The 18,716-nt window shown below is 31.8% G+C and overlaps 2 protein-coding genes across 6 annotated transcripts in view; both read right to left on the bottom strand.

Annotated features, from left to right (window-relative positions):
* The window catches only part of LOC148598734 (putative thioesterase PNKD), a 31,193-nt gene extending 25,992 nt beyond the window's left edge, over window positions 1-5,201 (bottom strand). For 3 of the 5 annotated variants that reach the window (XR_015918407.1, XR_015918406.1, XM_088560771.1), the window contains exon 1: window positions 4,961-5,200. The gene's annotated coding sequence lies outside the window, so the exon portion shown is untranslated. Of the gene's footprint in view, window positions 1-4,960 lie in introns of all 5 variants that reach the window. The other 2 variants (XR_015918408.1, XM_088560773.1) reach the window with 2 other exon arrangements.
* Window positions 5,202-10,268: 5,067 nt separating this feature from the next.
* On the bottom strand, window positions 10,269-14,778 carry LOC148598733 (uncharacterized). Its single transcript, XM_088561050.1, has 7 exons — window positions 14,551-14,778; window positions 13,936-13,994; window positions 12,248-12,365; window positions 12,004-12,047; window positions 11,619-11,700; window positions 11,259-11,290; window positions 10,269-10,818 (listed from the first exon to the last, which is right to left on the bottom strand). Exons 1-7 carry the CDS (start codon window positions 14,667-14,669, stop codon window positions 10,550-10,552), a joined length of 723 nt encoding a protein of 240 aa, XP_088417176.1. The 5' UTR covers window positions 14,670-14,778; the 3' UTR covers window positions 10,269-10,549.
* Between the last annotated feature and the right edge of the window lie 3,938 nt (window positions 14,779-18,716).

The raw sequence follows: 18,716 nt of genomic DNA, 5'->3' as shown, positions 1-18,716 counted from the left end.
ATGTTATTTTCATATGTGCATCTCGGGCATTAAGGTTATTTCAAATACACAAACCGAATATAACAGTCATCACTTATTATTATTCAATTTTAGTATCAAAACTTAACGAATAGATCATCAAAAAAGTTTAATGGCGCCAAATTCGCATAACAAAATTTGGTCTTTCCAATCAGAAAGCGTGTTACCTCTATAATTATATCATAATTAGATGTTTGCTTTCAACATCCGCAAAAAAGTATCGAAACGCAAAGAGGAGAATTAAGGTACATCAAAATCCGAGTAAAAGACCCGAACGTTAAAACAGAAAACCGCATTACATTCACAATGTACGGAAAAGCATGAAATAAGATTAGATATGTAAACTGAAAATAAGGAAAATAAGTCACCACTCAAAAATTTAAGCCCTCACAATATGAACTCCCATAGAAAAAAAATCGGGAATGACATTAGGCAATCCAAAATGGTAAGTACCTGTATGTCCTGTTTCCCAGCGGCATCTGTCGCATTGCAATAAGTAAGAAACTTTATAAAATATCAAAATGTATTTCAAATTAAACGTTCTGGTTTCCTAAGGTTTATGAATATGGGGAAAAAGGATCGACTACAAGGCCCATGAATGTAAATAAAGTGAAATAGGAAAATGTTACCAAAGGAGTAACATCCCTTCTAAAGAATAAAACATCAAAAAGAAACACTACAGACATTTATAAATGAACGGTGATATTTTTTCTACACACGGAGACTGCCTTCTACTTGCTCCGAAAGGACAAATACGTTGTATCAGCGAAATTGGTATCACACTATACTTTAAGCATGTACAAAAACCTCAAAGTCCAACAATTTTAAACAAATCTAGAAGTTCCTAATTTTTTATAGGAAAAAAGGATGCGACGGGGTTGAACTAGTTTGATTGGTTTCACTATCCCTATGAAATGCAGACAACAAAATACACAAATTTAACTCAAATTCAAAACTCAATTCTGAGTCCAATGTAAAAATGGGCAGCAAACACAGCATACACAGCATAAAAACAACTACATGCATCTGTACAAAGGGATACTAGCATTACTGACATGCTAGCTCCAAACTTTAATTTGACTGATCGAAGGATTATGTCTCTGAGTCTTCATTAAGCACATGAATCATTCAGTAAAATTATATCAATAATTATATACATGTAAGTAACAAATTACAATGGCCATGCCAACAGTTTTGCTACGATAGTTTGTTTTTAACCTCGATATAAAAGGTTGTTGAAAACAAGTGATCTTGAATTGAACGGACATACTGTACTAAAATTATAATTATGAAATCAGTTTATTAAAGGAGACTTCCTTGTGATTTCCGTGCATTTTCTGAAAATTTCACTTGATAGCACTTCTAAAATATTTTTACAATTAAGTACTTACTAATAAGTTATTTCCGGTCCTTTCAGTATCAATAGGATAATTCACTGGAAAGAGTGACTAACAGAAACGTGATGAGATTTTTGAGAAATTTACTTTATGCAAAATTTGGTTGCATTCTTGTGGAAATTTAAAGTCATTTTCTGAACCATCCATTGTCGATTTAAACAAATCTTCATACTATAATAACATACACATGGTTCAACAATAACATTGGAATAAAACAAATCTGTGGGATAAAACATACAATGTGCCACCCATAGAATATAGTAACTGCCTGGTTTCTATATGTACATGGACAAGTGCGCGTAACGTGCACGTACGAGTAAACTTTAAATCTATTTTTAGCGTTCTTAGCACGAGTAATTATTATATTTTTATATATATTAGATATAGATTTTTTCGTCATTTATTGGTTTCATTTTAAACTTTGTGATCGGCAAACGTTATTTCAGTTTTTACGTGTTGGTGGGAAAAAAGTCAGTGTGTGAATTTTCCGAATTTATTTCATATTATGGAAATTTATTATACATCGGGAACTATTTGATGTATAAAAGCAATGAACATAAACAAATACAATAAATACATTTTTCAAAATTTGAAATCTATTTTTTTCAGTAAATAAACATCTTACGGCAAATTTAGTGAAATAATCAATCTAAGCACCGAAGGTGCTGAAACTCATAAGTCGCTTGGCGTGCAACCTGCAAGATAGGTTCCCGGTGTTTATTTTTAAGCAATGTGTTAGAGTGTCGGTCATGACATGGACTAAGGTTTGAGACTGTTTTGGTGTTGAACCCATATTTCCTTTGCAACCTGCAGCAAAACAAAACAAAGATGTACACAAATATCGTGAAAATAAGATTATTGCCTTTGCTTACGTTCTTGAGACCTTAAACTTGATGTTGATTGTGACGCTTCTTGATAAAATGATTTTGATTATAATACCATTCACGGGGAATAGTTGAAATCCAATACCACCCAAATAGAGATAACTCCAATTAAATTGTATTGGCCTTTATCTATTTTCCATGAAATTACTACGCGGCCAAGTGTGGCAAAAATAGTTTGGCGTCTCGATTTAATTTACCAGTTCGACAATATTTAGCTGAAAATTAACATTTAAATTGTTTGAAATATCATTCTTTTTGGATATCGGTGAAATATTTAAAGTTTAGAGGAGAATCACGTATTAATTTGAAGAAAGCATTTCCGTCCGTGAAGTTATCTGCCGGAAGCCCTGTCTATTCTTTTTTTTTCATAAGCAGACATAAAAAAAAAATCGCTAATTTGTCAAATATCCCCTATTTGTGCCCTACGACTTCGGGAAACTCCGCTTAATAATAACTTCCCACATTACACATGTCACAGTACCTCTTCATTTCACGCAATGATTGATATGTTTCGCTGTGGCCTTTAAGGGGTACCTAGTATCTTCTCTAAAATTTATTAGGCCGTTTGAATTTCTTGAAAATTTATTCACTATTTCACTTTAAAGGAAGCAAAATAAATAAATTTCAAGAAATTTTAACAACATGTTTCATGGGAATAATTTCAAGTAATCAGCTAAACTTTTGATCACTAAGGTGCTTTGAATTCGATATCAGAATGTCACAAAATAAAACGTCTCGCTGATTTTACACTTATTTCATTTAGGTGTTGTGTAACACCTTTACCTAACCTGACAGCCCAGGTAATATTTTCGTTCCACAAGTTTCTCTCAAATATAACCCCGGGTCACCAGTGACGTCTTCTAACGTCAATTGGCTGAGCGGATAAGACGTTATAATTTCATTTAATTTTATACGTTCTTATATTCAAATTCCAAAAAGAAACGTTTAAATATTTCTTTCAAATTACTTATATTTCCTTTCGATACAAATGCACAATAATTAAGTTAATTTAGATAATTTCAGTTTGTTTTTTTTATTTTATAAACGGCAATTTATTCATATATTGTGCATATCCATCGCTGGTGACCTAAGTATATATTTTTAGCGATCCTAAGGCCGCTTATGATATTGAACAGGGAACCAGATATACCCCTTTAACTATAATATTCGTCTCCAGTTACACGAATCTTTTTTAAAACGAGTGAATATCGTATCTTTCAGGAAATGGCACAATAGAATTCAATAAATTTGTAGCAATGGTGCTTCAAAAGGAAGAAAACACGAACCATCTAGACAAATTGAGAGAAGCTTTTAATGCCTTCGATCTCGACGGAAATGGACTAATAACGTGTAAAGAATTCATAAAGGCAATGATCAGACTGGGTCAAAACATATCAGAAAAGCAAGTAAAAAAATAATGCAAGTTGTAGATACCGATGGAGACGGCTGCATCAATTTTCAAGGAATTATTTTCAAGTATTTCATAGCAATCAAAATTCATTGTCATACTTCCCTTCTGATCGTTTTTTTTTCTCAATGGATTGAACAAGTGAAAGTCCCTATTTATATCAATATTAAATAACCACCCCGGTGACCTTGGTGTATATAGCGTGTTAGTGCGAGAGGTCGTGGGTTTGATACCCAGCCAAGTTACACAAAAGACTGTAAAATTGGTAGTCATCGCTTCTCTCCCAAGCACATGATATTTAAGGCAAAGAACGACATCTGGTTTGGCTGGGAATCAGAAGGTGGTATGCCTATCTGCGGGATGTTGCTTCTATTAGCGAGCTTATAAAAATATCCGACTCAGAGTATCGGACTAGCATAAATCGGGGTCTCTACGATTTCTCAAATGTTTTCGTTTTAAAATGCATGAAATATCTACTCTTGAACGTTAAACCATTATCAATCAATCAATGAATCATTCAGTATTAAATGACTTAGGAAAGCAGTACTTTCCAACTTTTAAAAACTTCAAAAACAAATTGATGACCAATTTTGATGTTGTGAACAACCCTAAAAAACTATGAAAAAGCAGATCTATTTTTAAAGAAATACGTATCAATTTCAAATGTTTTTTACTTTATTTTTCAATATTATACTAATTTTTGGTAACTGAAAACCGAAAACTCGAGATTTTTCGTTTATTTCTAATACAGTAATTCCAATCTGGTAGATCATAGGGTAAGGGTGATTTATAGCGTCGTTTCTACGACGATAATCATGTCTTCGCTATATTGCCATTATGTAACCTAACACTGTGTTGATCACTGACATCACATTTTTTTCTTATTTTCAGAATTTGTCCAAATACTGAAAAAGTAAATATCTGAAGAGGAAAACCGTTCATATCAACCCGCTGATCAAAAGGAAATACTGAACATATAGCATGCAACAATGATTTTGACAGTGAACCTAGATATTAGATATATGGACCTAAAGGCAAAATTATCGTATAGCGAGATATCTTTTTTTTTAATTAGTTTTTAATTTTTGCTATATTAGCGAAGTTATAGAAATCGCAAAAATAAAAGCTTGATAAATTTAGGTCCAGATATTCTACATATAATTTTCATTCCATTAAATCTGAAGAGGCGAAAAAAAAGACCGCGAATTTTAATACACCTTTCATGGAGCAAATTTCACAATTGCGGAAAATACCTGCTAGACGATATTTCCTATCTCTTCCTCCCTCATCCCTTCTATGTTATGTCAATGATTCTTTTAAGTACGTAGTCTAGGGTATAGGACACAACACTTACAAATAATTCGAACGTTTGTACTCATCATTTTACATCAATCTCAGGCAAGCATCAAAGTAACTTGGACTGATATCATTCCGTTTCAGTTTATAGCTTGATAGGCTAGCCCTAGGTCTCCCTCCTTAAACAATGGAAGGATGTTGACACACTTGAAAAAATTGAGAAAAGTGTTATACTATTGAGATTAAAGAATATTTAAGTATTAAACTTAAGATCACTATCATGTATATTTATTCAACGCCGATGCAATGTTATTAAAGTAGTGTATATACATACTAGCATCACATACTGAATATTACATGTCAAAACTAGTATCACATGCTGTATCAACCCGAGACTCCTACATAAACCCGAGGGCCACCGGACCGCGGTTGATATAGGTCAATGATTGATACATGTGTGATACAGATAATTTTAACATGTCATGTTCTTTGCATCATATATTATAACCATACTTTTTAACCAAATACCCAAAATACGTTAAAATATGTCAAAAACTGACCAATTTATATAAATTCAAACCAGGCATCTATACGGGGCCAATATGAAAAAAGAGGGCCAATAAAGCATCATAACTTCCGGTCGTTTGACACCGCCATTTTGAGTTAGAATTGGATTTCATGAACTTTGATCACCAAGACTAAAAGCTTCAGAAACACAAAAAAATCTTCCATTTTATAAAAAAAGGATATTTAAGACTGATTAATGGAAATAAACCTACATCTTCTTGGTAAAACACGAAAACAACTGCTCTACAAATCATCTACTTGAGTTGGTTAATAAAATTGTCAATAAATATGTAATTTCATATTGGCCCTGTTATAGGTTTCGGTCAATCATATTGGCCTCGACAGCCTTATTGACCCTCGGCGATGCCTCGGGACCAATCATTTTCATACTGAAAATTCAGAATACCCTTGTCTAGCTACAAACATGTGTTTTCTATTAAAATTTTTATATAGGTACCTTATTCCAGGCATAAGACTAATATCTCAATGTTTGCCAGAAAATATTACTTTTGATAAACAGCTGCTGCATTTGTCAAACTAAGCAAATTTGTGGTTTATCCTGACATGGTAGATACATAAGCTGTACTATGAGTTCCAAATCATTATTTAATCCCCACTTGTGAGTTCCATATATGGAAATATTAATATCCGAACCTCCTTTTTTGTCTTAACCACATGGGAGCCTCTTGTTTAAAGTAAAGTATATGTACAACCAACTGTTCTAAACGATAGATATGGTCATTTCAATTATAATAAATCCCAAAAAAAATGATACTAATATCATAGTTTAAAAAATATAGCTTTTCATATGCAGAAAAAACAGATTTGAAGCCATTTTGGCACCCCAGGCAGATACAAATGGACCTCAATATGACAGGAAAAGGATTTTTTCTTTACAACAGATAGCTATGCTGCAAGAAAAATAGTTTACTGATGTAAACATAATAATAACATTTGTCTGCTTTAGATACATTTTGAAAATTTCAGTTTTTATATATAAAAAAAAACACCATAATTTTTTTGCCGCATTAGAATCTGTCCATTTGAACCACTAAAAAAAGACCACTAAAAATTGGCTGTTGACTTTTGTGACATTTCTGTGTTTAAATCAATCACACAGTTATATGGCTACTCATTTTACCTATTTATTTGAAAAAAAAAAACAAAAAAAAAAAAAAAATAAAAAAGATATTCATTTTTTCATATATAAGAGGCAATGTATGGAAAATGACTATTTTCAAGTCCTAACCACATACTCAAAATGTGTTGTAACTTGAAAACTACCCTTTATGCAGGAGTATTATTTGCTTCAGGTTATCTGAATATAGATATGCTCATCATAAATAGTCAAGATAATAATTTTATTGAACTGATATCCTACAAATTCATGAAAACAAAATGCATTTCCAAATTTAGTGAAGATTAACCATAAATGCAAAAAACCAGAGCTACCATAAAAAAATCAGGTTCAAAAGTAGGCTAATTCATCTTAAAAGTGTTACCTGCATTGGAGTACTACTTTTTCAGCTGGTTAAGACCACTTGCTAAATATCCAACTTTACTTGAAAAACTGGCTTACTAGGTCTCAGTATCGTATTAATTTTCCCATAGACTTCTATAGTGAAGTGCATATTTTTAGGATTTAAAAAAAAATATATATAAATTGATTCAATAAAACTTTCACTTATGTAGCATTTCTGAGGGCATGTGGAAAATAATTTCCCGCAAAGAAAATAGGGTGAGTCTACGAAAAACATGCATTTACAGATTTTCAATATGAGTCCATGAGATTATGAATTTCTACATGAATAGTAATTGTTAACAAACAGGTCAACAGACTGTTTATGTTAAAAGTATTTCAACATGGATTTGAACTGAAAGTTAATAGCTCCTAAACTATAGCGTTTTGTTTGTCTCTATGCATTAGTAGCAACAATTTTTAATGTCAGTTTCTTTCGCATATAGAATGTATAAAATTTATTTTTTATTTGTCAATTTATAAAAAAATCTATGCTTAATACTTTATTTTGACATGATTTTACTTCTAAATATATTTCAGCGTATATGCGTCTTGAAATATGTTTTAGTCATTTTCATAATTGTGATTGCTTGGTGTGTTAAATTGATTTAATCCCTGTGTTCATTAATCAAACTTTACCCTTTTAAAGAGATGTTATCATATTTAGTATCTTTCTTCTGTCAGAATCAAATTTGTGTTTATTGAATTGTATTATTTGGTTCCTTAAGGTCATCAGTTATCGTACCATTTGTTAGAATTAGTCTTTTCTACAATTTAACAATGTTAGAAAATTTTAGATTGTACAATATTCAAAGATATGCAGGAAAATGCATTCAAAAAATAATAACACAAAGTTTCATTCAGGCCAACTGTTATCTTATTGTAAGTAATGAATTTTTTTATCCATAAAGACATGATATATATATATATATATATCATTTGCACAGTTTTTGAATTTTTGTGTTATCCCAAGTCATTCGCATAAAATATATTTATGCAGATGTGCAGCAAACATTCAGAGGAGGCTGATTTTTTTTCAGTAAGGACATTCCGTCAAATGACCTCATAACTTTTTTTCAGTGACGTTACAACTGAGCTGTGCTGGTTTTTTTTGGGGGGGATTCAACGTTTAGTAGTCACATGCTATTGAAGCGCGCGCTTGTGGCAGCATGAAAGTACTGACGATTGTTTTTCTTATTTGGTCATTTTTCATTAGGCATTTCGCAGTTTTTCGTCTGTTTATTGATGGTTTTACAATAAAGATCATTTACCTCGTGCAGAGAAAAATGCCTTTCTCGATTCGCACTTTCGATGCAATATTTTAAGTGGGTCTTCCCACATTTGTTTGCTTTGATTTTGCCTTTGGCCACGATGTGGGGGAGGGTTTGGATCTAGGAAATCATGTTTAATCCCACCGCATGTCTCATGTGTCTGTTCCAAGTCAGAAGTCACGGTCGCTGGTTTGTTCTTGAACGTGTATATTTATTTGTATTTTGTATGTAATTATAATAACCTGGAATACTGTTCCTAGTAATAACATTGAGGCAAGATATACTAGTAATTATAGTATTTAGTTTTAAGTATACACGGCTTTTTATTTCCTTTTTAGAGCTCGTCATGAGGAGTAGAGTTCCACCCTAGTTGAAGGCCATCATGAGAACTCTAGATTCATCAGTTTTCTCCGTTTTTTACTTAGATTGATTATGGCCTCCTTGATACTTACCACATATCTTCTCTTCTCTTTTTTATAATGGTTAAATAATTAGTAAAATTTCTTACATCGATAGTTAAATCCAGCTCCATTTCTTCCCCCATCCTTCTCCAAATAATTCTAGCGTGGGAATGAGTATTTAACTTTCAAATTTCTCACGATCATAATTTTGATATAAAGACTAATGCACTTGAAAAAAGTCGAAAAGAAAAGAAATTAACCAAACAAGTCAACAAATGCAAGTCGACTTGTTCCAAACGCTTCTCATTTCAACTGAACAAGAGCACTTTAGACAAGTTCATTTGGCCTGTTCCAACGCAACAAGTGAACTTAAAAAGAGGCGTCATTAAGTTTACTTCTTCGTTGTTTGTACAAATGCAACAGCACAAGTATACTTGCGACATGTAGACTTGTTCAAAGACGTTGTCATGTTCACATTTTACAAATAGGAATATTGAAGCGTATACTAGTTTTTATGTTAATATAACATAGTTACCTTACCATTTTGTTTCAGATAAGGCGATTAATCTAAATTGAAATGTAAACGAAGAGGTTCATGTAAAAAAATCAGGCTGATCCTTTGATATGAGTGGCACAGGGTAAATTTTACCCCACTTAATGTTTTGTTCTAATGTAAAGTGTACATCATATGCATGTCAAAATGAATTTCAATGCTTTCTATGTAATTTTTTTTCTCTCTTTATTCGTTGCAGTTAATCAAAACTAACATTCAACTTTGAGAAAGGATGCATTTATGATATGGACAGGTGAAAAAAAATCTTGAAAATAAAATTTGTCTTGTGCAATCTACTGCCTGGTTTTTGTATGGACACCCTCGTAATATATATATGAATATTCGAAATAATGAAATCGGTACAACCAAAACTGTAGCTTAAGTAGTGTAATTTAGAATAGAAATACAAACCATGTACTAACTTCCTTTTCAAACTGACAAACGAACGGAAAATTACCCAAATGGATCACTCTGGAGGCATTAAAATCTAATTTCCTGCTGTTATGATTAACCACAGAGTCGGTGGCATTAGTTACTTTGTATCTTGTGGATACATGCACATGCGAATTTTATTCATTCACAAGTCTGTTAATTTCACCTAACTTCCCATTAAAATAGTGTTCACACTTATCAAAAGATACTTAGGAACATGTGGTCGTTCCAATCAACAAATGGTGCCCATTGCAGGAGTTGATTTCATCAACGTCTAGCAAAATGATAGAAAGTTCTATTTGTTAATTTTGTAACCCACAAATATATTTGTGTATTTTGGTAAAAGTATATTTCGTCTGAATAAAAATTAAAAACTGCTTTTCATCCAACTAACCAAGCTTCATTATTCAATAAATGCGATGATATCATTTTTGTTTTTATTGCTTGTGGACTCATACCTGGTATTGTATGCATATATTGTGAAGTAACATTAAAAAACACAAAAGAATAAAACACTGCAAGTTTAATGACAAAGAATTGGCAAATATACTCCACAAAAAAACAAGGGCAAATATTTTTTTTCTAATATTTCAAAATTATGAAATGAACTTGTTACGAGAGTGATTTAAAATATTATTAAACAGATGTTATTAAGATTGTTGTCATTGTTATGGTGATTAATTTATACTATTTTTACCTAATTACATGTTGATGATGATAAAAAAATATATTCAGTATTTTCTAAAGTGACTTTTAACTTTTTTGTTGAGGAGATATTTATATTATAAAGAAATTATGAATCACTAAAGTGATGTTATATTTCCCATCTTGTCATAATTTGGATCGGTCGTTTTTTCATTCGTGGTAGCCATAATGTTTTCTAGTTTGAAGTATACATTTTCATTGTAAGTATTAGAGTTTATCTTCTTGTGTTTACCATTTATATCAAGATGATTGTACCCATCAACATACAAATCGAGGTCATTTATCAACGCCGACTCTCTGATTTCATAGTACGGGTCTTCTTCATCCTTGGATTCTTTTAGGGCGTCACTTCTTCGAAATGGGTGGCCTACAAAATGATAAGAAACATACAAAAATAATGTTCATGAGAATCTGTACGTAATCTATACTAACAAATAAAAAACCACGAAAACTAAAACAATGATGTCTTCTTTCTCCCTGTTTGACATATGTAGACTTTTTATTCACATTTTGACAATTCTAGTAACCTATGCTACTTACTACCCGTGTCGATTTTCTATTAAGTGGATATATTAGACAATCCTTCGTGATATTTTCAATGAATGGAACAAGAAAGTGACAAATATATACGATTTTTGATCAAATTAATGAATCAGACGGAAATACAAAATGTATTGGTTCTCGAGAAAAAAAAGGGTGGTGGAAACCATCCACGCCCAAAGTTCCTGTGTTATCCAAGAGTTATATACGTTGTTCTGAGATAACGATTAAATCGAACATTACTGAAAGCAAAAAAATGATGTTTACCTTTAGATTGGTTTTTCTTGAATTGCAGATATCTGTAAATTAAAAAAATACTGTAAATTTTGAACTGTCATTAAAATTGTCTCACTTCAGGTACGAGGAGAATTGTTTTATGGTCACTTCACATACGATATTGAGCATGTGCTTTGAACAATTGTACTTTAAAAAAAAAAAACTTATTCTAAAATGTGGAAATACCACCATTTATATGTGCGATGATTTTAGCATACCCGAAGTAAATGCATACATTCTAGTATACCGGTACTATCTTTATGGTTGAATCTACATATATTTATGATTATGATACATATAAACGTGAAAGGATGGTTATCCAAGTTAAGACTTAAGATAAATATTGCTTACACAAATACTGAAACAAGTAGAAGAGCAGCAAAAAGAGCAACAGAAATACCAACTGATCCAACAACTGTAGAGTTTTCCATGTCTGCAAAATTAGATTTGTTATAAAATGTAAAATTCAGATTTTTCAAATGTAAGAGAAGATTAATGGTGCAGTAAAACCCATCGAAGAAAGTTAACGATCTATCTAATTACTCCATATTTTTTCATAACCATACTCCTTTAAGTTTTTTCTTGTGTACCTCGGTATTTTGCCGAGGTTAGTTAGATAACTAAATTTTCAGCTTAATTGGATAGATCATATCCATATCATATCAAAATGAGTTTCTTTTATTCTACATTGACAATGTTTGACGTAAGTATATTCAAATCAGGTTAAGTCACTCACTCGTAGCATTGTGTTTATCAACACAGCCTTTAGCCTTGTCACACCTGCAAATGAAGGACAATATGCAAATCAAAACGATAATATTTATAAAAAAGACATATAGTATAGAAAAGCTACGTGGTTAAAAAGTAAATAAATAAAGTATTAATAATATCATGTAAATTATGTTACACGTATGTTAAAGCCTTTACGAATATATTCTTATTGAAGACAACGAAAACAAAAGTAAATTTTGTTAACTTACCGTTGAATACTAGAACAGCTGCACTTCTGGGCACAATTTTTTCCGTAATCTTCTGATTTACATTCAACACATTTGTCTTGACTATATTCGTCCAGTCTGTATGCCCCGATTTTACACTCTGAAATCACATAATTTAAAGTTATTTACTTTGAGCGTGATTCCCAGTATAATTCTGTGTGTAATTCAAGTTTTAATAGGAACAGTTTTTGTTTTTTTTTGTTTTTTGTTTGTTTTTAGTTTTGTTTTTGTTTTTTTTTTGTTATTCAATTGCATGTTTTGTTCCAAGTTGTTTAAACAAGGAAAGACAAAAAAAAAACAAAAAAAAAAACAATGAAACTGTTCAATCACGAAGTAGTAATAATTATAAATTATATGTATTTTGAAAACAACTAAAGATCTTTTTAAATCTCGCTCCTTCACCGAAGTAAACTCTTTTGAAATTTTGAAATTTTCAACATTATATACAACCTTGCCCCACGATAAATTGAAAACCCGTGTAAAAGAAATAGAAACAAAATCATTCAACTGAAAGAATGGTTGTTGTTTTAGGCAACGATTCTACATATTTTACTACAACAGAACGAAAAAAAAAACAGAAGTTGTTACATCGAGCTACATGTGATCAATAAAGTTTCTCCTCGACATTTTTGTCACTTTCGGAAGGATATAAATTTTCAACAAAGTATAATTATTCAAATGGGCACTTGTTGTGCCCATCTTCTAGCTGACATGTTTCTTTATTCTTAAGAATCGGAGTTCCTTCAAAATCTTGTGAAAGACAAACAGGTAAAAGAGACTAAATCCTTTAGTTTCACATATCGATATACTGGCGATGTTCTTTCAATTAATAATCCAAAATTTGCTGAATTGCTTCGTTTTATTTAACCACTAGAACTAGAAATTAAAGAGACTACTGACACAGCTTCCTCCGCGTATTTATTAGACATTCACATCGAATTTGACGACAGTGGTGATCTGAGTACAAAAGCATATGACAAACGAGACGATTTTTATTTCAAAAGATCGTTAAAGTATGTCAAAGTTTGTAGCAATTATTCTGACTTCTTAAAACCCTGCCTTAAAGACAGGCTTTTGGCTATACGAAAATACATCTCGTACGCTGTCTAGAAAAGTTTTATATCCGATATCCATATCTTATTGAACAGTATTCTGTTTTTGACAAACAGATTATAGATCATGATAGATTATTATGTCTAGTTTTCTGTAGTTTTTACTTGTATATTATTGTTTTATTTTAAAACTGACACACTTTCCTCACAGAGTTCAAGAATATTTGGAAACTAGTGGCTTGAATTTACATAATTGGTATTTTAATTAGTTCTTTGTACTTTCAATTATGTGTTGTTCATATCTTCTGTACTGTTTTGACTACTGATTTCAACAATTTTGACTGGTGGCAATTTGATGCGGCCCATTTATGTTGATAAATACCGGAAAAAATTAACCATAATGGAAACGGAAGGTTTAGCGCTATAAAACCTTGTTTAAACCGCCTTTTATTTTTAAATGCCAGTACCAAGCCAGGACAATGCGGTAGTTTTAAACTTTTCAGTTTTTAACTGAAATACTGTCATTTGTTTTACTGACTTTCCTTTTGACTTCTGCTTTGATTTTATTGGTTTGGTACTTTTGTTATTATCCTTCATTTAAATTAAAAATAAACATACTTTTGCATTCATTATATTCCATATAATAGTGGGCACAGCATTTCAACGGCTCAAATCCACTTCAAATAAAAAATGATAATAGTAGTGAGGATTAACGTTAATACATAAAGAGTACTCTTTTTTTCCAAAAGGAATTTTGTTTGTGGTAAAGATGCCTCAAATTTTTTTTCAGACTTACATGTAGAAGCATTATCAAAGAGAGTAATATTGTTAACTTTGAGGAATAGAGTTGGTGTGATAAATGTCAGTCACCTGATGAAATGTCTAAACTGGACAATTAACAAAGAAAATGACAAGGCGATTTAAACATGTTTTTTTATCAATTTGCAGGAATTTTAATTTATGATGATAGCTTTGTCAGTTGCCCTGTTATTAAGCATCTAGCAAAGTTCAGCAGGTAATTGTAATTTGAAGATCATCGTTAAATTCCTTATAAAATGTGCTCTGTTAAATTAATTCATACACATTTGCTTACCTTTCTACTTGTAATAAATGCATATAAGGTGATTATCTAAATATATATTAAGTAACATAACAAACAAATAGAAGAAAACACATACGAAAAGATTGATCGTACAAGCTTGGTGGTCGAGAAAAGTAAAGATTTCACATTACCATACTGGTCCCGATTGGTCATTGTGGACACTTTCCAAAGCATCAGTGCTCGGGTGGTTATTTGCTTCCGAGAATATTAAAGTCACCAACAAAATTAAGACGCACAATAAATTCCCCATTTGTTTAATCGTGGTTTTGTCATTTAATCTTATTTGCAACTTTCAAACCCTTCAAACAATATTATGTTAAACATCCTTCCTTATGTATTATCTATACTCTTCTCTCACAAATATTTTTGTTGTCGATTACATTATGGATCGACATATAACATCACAATATTTTGCAGATTGCTACAGGACAAATGAGGTTTTTAAATGCATTGGAACGGATTTGCGCGAACGAGAAAAAATTAATGTACTTTGCGTTCACTTGCCTTATATGATAAATTACCTTCATGTAAGACATTTGCATGCTTTTCTGTTTTTTAAACGTGGACTGCAAGAAACATGTACATGCGTACATGCACTGTATTCTGGATGTCTATATACTTTCTCAACACATGGTTTGGGGTCTGAACCCCCTTTTTGTCCAAATATTTCAATAATTTGTAAGTTATTTTTTCGATCTTAATTGATGAAAATATAAATCGACGAGGTTAGAATAACCGATATTTGTCGAAGTTGGCGTACTTCCCTACAGCTTAGTTCGAGAAACCGTTTTTAAAAATGGTTTGCTAAGAACAAAGACCTGATATTAAGATTAAATGAAAGGCATTTTGTACAAATTTCATTTTTACAAGCTATTATATTGTTAGATTTTTTGTCAAGTATTAATATTGTTTTTCGCCAAACAAAGGAGAGGGTAAAACCGTCTGTCCGTAAAAAAGGCACATGAACCAATCGAAGTTAGGATTCCGCAACTATACGACTGACGCTAATATTTTTAGCGACTTTGAAACCTTCAACCGAGAAGAGTCAATAAACTTTTATTCGGCCGCTTTACTATAATGCGATCGGCACTGTCTTAATAAATGAGCAGTGGAAAAAAATAGCGGGAGCGGATTACTATACACTTGCTTCCTCAGGATAAAGTAGGCTAAAATACCTAAAGAAACAAAGAAAAAACAAAAAAACCAAAAAAAAACCAAACAAACAAAAACAAAAAAATAACATTGATTCCATCCCTTTCGGTAAACTTGTGTTTTATATAATTAGTAATAGGTAAATATGAATAATATATATATATATGTATATATATATATATATATAAGGGTCTTATTACCAAAATATAACTTAAAATCATATAAAACAAAAATGTCTAAACGGAAAACAATTAAGAAAAATTCCGGATAAAGATACAACTAAATACCGACGTTACGTTATAAACGAAAATAGAAAAACAAGTTCAGACATGCAAAAAACTGATGACGTCATATTTGACGTCCCTGACGACTAGTATAAATACGACGTAAGTAACGTCAAAAATTCATAATTCAAAATTAGATGGGAGAAAGAGGACGTGAAATACGTAGATGCCTAAGAGAAATTATTCGACTGCTTTTGGAAACATGCCTAGAAGCAGCAAGAGAGCTAGATACTATAGACGGAAGAGATATGCAGCAAGAAGAGCATACTACAGAAAAAAAAGCGTATTACAAAAGGAGATATAGAAGGGGTACGATGGTTACGGTCTCGAAGCCAGACTATATAACTAAAGCAATACATAATGGACAAATAGATGTACAAGCTACAACTACAGATCCAACATCAAGGTTTGGTGCATTTATATTCAGATTGAGTGATTGCCATTGCTATGATACATGGAGAAAGATGTATGATCAGTATAGAATTAAGAAAGTAAAAATATATTTCTATACTCAAAATATAGAACTTGGAAATCAAGATGGATTATTGATGCTAAAAACAGATTATGACGATAATACAGGAATTCAACTAGCTAATTTGATGGCAGATCCAAAAACATGTATATATAGATTAAATGAACAAAGATTTGTAAACTATACATGCTATCCAAGAGCATCAACAAATGTTTATGGAGCAACAAATGATCAACATGGTATACAACCAAGACAAACATGGCTGGATTGTGGATATCCAGGAGTAGTACATTATGGAGTAAAATGTGCAGTAGATAATGAAACACCAGCGAATACAAAAATAACATGGAGATGCATGTACACACTTGAATTTAGAGGACAAGATGCAGTACATAAAATGTTTGTAAATATATTATTTTAATTTTAATAAAGTTATTAAAATAATTAATTTGTTTATTATTAGTTGGACGACGGATGCAAGGATAGTGGGGTATGCAAATAGTGGACGACGGATGCAAAGATAGTATAAATGAATATTAATTGAAATTTAAAATTTATTTAACAAGAAAATATTTAACACAAAATTAATTTTTGTTCATCATCAACCATATAAACAATCCATCTATCATCACTAAGTTTAGTTCTATCAGGTTCAAAGTTGGAGAAGCAGAATACTTTAGGTGGAATGAATTTCTTTGCTCTAGATTCATATTTGATAGAAAATATTCTTCCATCCTTTAGCATTTCCAATACCCCATAATTAATAGAATCAGGAGTGTCTCTAGTATAATTAAAGCAAACATGGGATTCATCGTTGTATGCATAGGCAACATGAGCAGTGGGACAATTGGTAAACATAATACCATCCTTATTGTCCTCAATATATCTTCCCAATTCAGTTTTTCCGGTACCTCAAGCTTCAGAATAAACCCATAAGATTTGACGATTATTTTGAGTAGGTAGTACATGGTTTAAAATACCTGCTTGCCATCAACGGGGTGTCCAAGTTTCCCAATAGTTAGAGAAATGTTCCTCTTTCTTTTCATCATTGAAATGATTGAAAAATTCCTTAAATTGACGTTGCTGAGTAGGAATGCAGAAACAATATGGATATGAAGTAGGTATCAAACGAGATGTACGTTGAGAATGGAGATATGCTTTGCAAATAACAGACAGATAGTCCTTATCAATACCATGGCATATACATCTATAGTCCTCTTTAGAAATACATCTAACAGAGTCATTCAACTTCTTACAACGTTGTATATCAGCTATGCGGCGAGGAAAACGTTCTTTAAACTCTTTAAAAGACATTTTCTTCTTAGTAACAACAACAGCATGAGAATGTTTCTTATTTCCAATTCCAAATTCATTTCAACACAAACACCAGAAATCCAAGGAGATAATTTCAAATGAAATACTTTTGCAAACCAGTATTTGGTAAAAGCTTGAAAAGTTAAGAAAAATAATGTTCCTCTACCTTCACGTTTACGTTTCTTCTTCTTCTTCTGATTTTGAGCATTATTCCTACCCCTTACACGGTCTACATAAGCTAAATCACGGGCAGCTCGCTCAGGAACAGCTCGACAAGTCCTATAATGACGTTGAAGATTATCTCTCCTCATTTCTTTATTGCAATATATGCAATTACCACGTAAATGTTGTTGCGCAGGTATAGTGCCTCAAAAGCGACTCAATTTTAACAGCGGCGGTTTCGGTAATACTAGATACCGCCGATTTTTGAGGCACTACAACGTATATGAGGTAATGTAATGGAGATGACTAAATTACAACAATGACGGGTATTTCTGGAAAATAAGGAGAGAGCAACTCTGAAATAAAGATGTACAGCCCATGGAAACGAAAATAAAAACGCCAAAAATGTCTAAACGGAAAACAATTCCGGAAAATTCCGGAATTGGTACAACTAATAACCAAAAAATAAGTTAAAATCATATAAAAATGCAACGGACGGAAAGGGGAGAGCAACTCTGAAATGAATATGTACAGCCCATGGAAAAGAAAATAAAAACGCCAAAAATGTATAAACGGAAAACAATTCCGGAAAAATTCCGGAATTCTTACGACTAAGAACAAAAATATAACTTAAAATCATATAAAACAGCAAAGTACTTGAGGAAAGGGGAGAGCAACTCTGAAATAAAGATGTACAGCCCATGGAAAAGAAAATAAAAACGCCAAAAATAATGGAAATAAAAATAAGCTCGACAGGTCCTATAATGACGTTGAAGATATATATAAGGGTCTGAAAAATTCCTTAAATTGAAGTTGTTGAGTAGGAATGAAGGAACAATATGGATATGAAGTAGGTATCAAACGAGATGTACGTTGAGAATGGAGATATGCTTTGCAAATAACAGACAGATAG

The sequence above is a fragment of the Perna viridis genome, chromosome 14 (genome assembly GCF_037379345.1).
Source record: "Perna viridis isolate PV_CMFRI_1.1 ecotype Kerala chromosome 14, ASM3737934v1, whole genome shotgun sequence".
Classification (NCBI taxonomy): domain Eukaryota; kingdom Metazoa; phylum Mollusca; class Bivalvia; order Mytilida; family Mytilidae; genus Perna; species Perna viridis.
This window is presented reverse-complemented; position numbering and strand designations above follow the sequence as displayed.